The 3,548-nt window shown below is 29.8% G+C and overlaps 1 protein-coding gene across 1 annotated transcript; it reads left to right on the forward strand.

Moving 5' to 3' along the window:
- The first annotated feature begins 1,714 nt into the window (after positions 1–1,714).
- LOC108468682 (uncharacterized) lies at positions 1,715–2,326 on the forward strand. The gene has a single exon (XM_017769552.1). It carries the CDS (start codon positions 1,715–1,717, stop codon positions 2,324–2,326), a length of 612 nt encoding a protein of 203 aa, XP_017625041.1.
- Positions 2,327–3,548: the final 1,222 nt, after the last annotated feature.

Consider the following 3,548-nt stretch of genomic DNA (forward strand, 5'->3'; position numbering starts at 1 on the left):
TTACGCCATCGTCACTGCCAAGGGCACCAAAGTAGATTCCCATGTCAGTGACATTAGGACACATATCCAGATTTGTCCCCCACTATAAAAGAGCCATGCAAACATGTCACATAGACTCACATAAAAACACTCCTTCCTGATCTCCACACTTTCTCTGAAAAACAAAGATCACTTCCCAACCTTCATCCTTCTCTCCTTTATTCTGCATCCACCTTCTTCCCTTGTTCACCTAACTAGTTAACATGTATTATACTATTATAATGTTATTAGTCAATCCATTTCAGTTATAATGTTGATGTAGCCTTTTTCTTTAAAACACTTTTCTAAACCCAACATGTAGGCATAAATTTTATTTTGTTGGTAATGGTGCTTTTAAGAAAAAGTTCACCCTAGCATTTTAACTAGAATAAGTAATTATGTTAACTATTTGTATTAAAAAATGATATTGCAAAAGTAGAGAGATCAAACTATTTTAAATTAAGGTATATGGACTCAAGGACAATGCCATAAAACTGAATTGGGACCCATAAATGAATTATTGATTTTTTATGTCAAAGTATGATTTTAACATTATATTAATTTATAATTTTATAAATTTTTTGAAGGTATTAAATGATAGATTTATTATTTTGAGAGAGAGCCAAACTCTTTACATGCCCTTGAACTAAACCCTAATTTAGAACTAAAATTAGAATTTACTAGTTGCTTGAATCACAAGTGGAATGATAAATTATCTAGGTTTAAATTTCTAGGTCAAATTCTTCTATTAGAACTTGCACTTTACATAAGTTGTGGATTTAACATCTATACTTTAATTTGGTCATTTTCGGTTCTTATACTTTTAGAATTTGAAAATTTTATTCATGAGCAATGGTAACTATTTAATTCATTAAGTTAAATTATGTTATTTTCAAAATTTGATCGTTAAATATATTATCGCATTTATAATGTTATGTTAGCTTGTTATTTTCATATATTACTCATGAAAATTTAGTTAATAGATTTAACGATCGTCGTTTGCATTAGGACTAAAATTTTAAAATTAAAAAATATAACAACTAAGAATGATACATTTCGAGAACATAAATTAAATCTATAATTGTACGCATAATAAATGACTAACGGTATAATTTAATCAAATAGATTAGTGCTTTGGTCAATACTAATTTTAAAATTGAAAAGTATAAAGATAAAAATTGATCATATTAAAATATATAAACTAAATCCATAACTTACACAAAATACAATTCTAATAGCAAAATTTAACCAAATTTCAATCTCTTATATATGTATATATATACAAATGTAAATATTTATTAATTTATATATAAACTAGAAATTGACCTAACATAAAGCATTAAATTGGCCAAAACAGTTATGGTTCAACCATTTGTTTGACTTCATTTTTGTTCAAGCAAGGCGCAGTAGAACCTACACCGGAGGCCCCACACGTCTATGGCATTTACCACCGTTGGATTAGTCCATCAGATGATGACTGATGTTGATGAAAATGGCCTAAAAGCCAACGACCCTAGTTTTCATGATACTAATAAAGTCCACCACAAAATCATTCACAATATTTGTAGCAGTTTAACTAACAAATCCTACAACTTGAAGACCCCTCTCCAAGTTCCTACATAAAATGCTTTCATAATTAAACTCCTTTCAATTCATATGACTGAAAATCCCTTTTCTTTCATATAACTATCCTATCATGGGTAACTATATTAGCACTGCCACATGCTTTCCATCTGATTCTACAGGGAAAGTAATTCTCTGGGACGGCACGGTTCAGGAGTTCGGCGGGATCGTGGAAGCTGCAGAGCTGATGGTGGAGCATCCGCAGCAAGTGGTCGTGGAGTTCAACGCTGGAGTTAATCAAAAGAGACTAATCCCATTGCCGGCGGACCATAAACTCGACGTAAAAAAGCTTTACATAATGCTACCTATGAAACGTGGGCAGCCGATCGCGTTGTCGTCGGAGGAAGCTTGTCGTGTACTGTCGAACGCGAATTCGGTGTCGAGATCAAAGTCGATCTTATCGTCGTCCCCGAAGTGTGTTCCTTTGTTTGCGAGGATTTGCACTGCGGATTATCGTGTACTCGAAGGGATGGGACAAAAGTTGCAGTTGCAGAAGAAGGAAAGTGCCGGCGGTGAGAGGCCGGAGGAGAGTGGATATTTGACGGAGTTGTTTCCAGAGAGTTGGGAAAATCCGCCGGTGTATTTGAATAGGCAATTTTCAGGCAAGGGATGGAAACCCAGCTTGGATACTATAAAGGAGAAGAAGGTTGAGAGAGAGTTTAAAATCCCACATTGGTTGTTTTAGGTTTTTTGGAGTCATTTTTATGGGATTCATGCTGATTAAGCCCACTAATATTTATCTTGAAAAGTCAAACCCAAGTCACCTCTTTAGGAATACATAATGCCTTAGCGGTTGTTTTAGTTTTAAAAACCTAATTAATATTATAGGTTAATGCTGTAGTTTATATTCATCTAATCACATTATCAATAAACCAATGTGTAATTTAAAATAAATAAAATTATTATATTTTTAATAAAATGCATATCTTTTAATGCATCAAATATTAAATTAATTTGTGAAGAATGCAAATGCATGGTAATAGTGGGAAGAATTTATAATGTTAATTGGTTAGGGTTTTTACTTCTTTGTGCAAATTATTACAGGGAAGCTTTTGTGTTTGGCCAATAAATTACAATGGGCACAAAAGATGACTTTATTTTATTTTAATTTAGTTGATTTTACTTTATAGTAATAATAATAATATTATTATTTAAATTAAATTTGATAAATAAGTGGTTAGGTGTATTGGTAAAACATATTTTATTTTCAAGATAAAATTTAAGTTCAAACTTTAGAGGTAATTTTACTGAAAAAGGTAATCATGAATCTCTCAAACCGACATGAAATATATGTTTAGGTTAAAATATTAAAATATAAATATATTTAAAATATTGAACTTCAGTCTATTTATTAAGCTTGGCAAAAAGAAAGAAAGAGAAAACTTGTTTTCATTAAGCTATGTAAATTTACCACTTTCAAATTTTTATTTTAATTACGTTTAGTATTGTGTGGTATTTATTCGAATATTCATGAATATTTAATTTACTTTCTTTTATATATAAATATTTTAATTATTGTTTGCATCTTATTTGAAATAGTTTTAGATATTAATGGTTGGACATAAATTTAAGGATTAATATTTATATTTTTAAATAACAGATTTAAATATCTAAATTGATTACTTAATTTTCCTCTTAAATTTTTTATTTAAAACATTTTATAATTACTAAATGTAGTAATTAATTAATTCAAATAGTAATATCCAAATTTAAAAGTGTTAATAAGTGGAGTTGGGATGAAATCTAATTTTAAAATAATTTTGAGGCCTGCGCCCAAGCTATCTTGATTCGCCCAAAAGGCTTGTTTTTCAGTTTTAAAAAATGATTTTATTTAAATTTAATTATGAACTAAAAAAAATATGCAATCCATTTGTTAAAAAGGAAGAAGAGAAGAAATGGGAAGTGAA

The sequence above is a fragment of the Gossypium arboreum genome, chromosome 8, assembly GCF_025698485.1.
Source record: "Gossypium arboreum isolate Shixiya-1 chromosome 8, ASM2569848v2, whole genome shotgun sequence".
In the NCBI taxonomy this organism is placed as follows: domain Eukaryota; kingdom Viridiplantae; phylum Streptophyta; class Magnoliopsida; order Malvales; family Malvaceae; genus Gossypium; species Gossypium arboreum.

Bases quoted from the DNA above. Each gene is read 5' to 3' on its own strand.
- LOC108468682 (XM_017769552.1), top strand. From the start codon at position 1,715: ATGGGTAACTATATTAGCACTGCCACATGCTTTCCATCTGATTCTACA.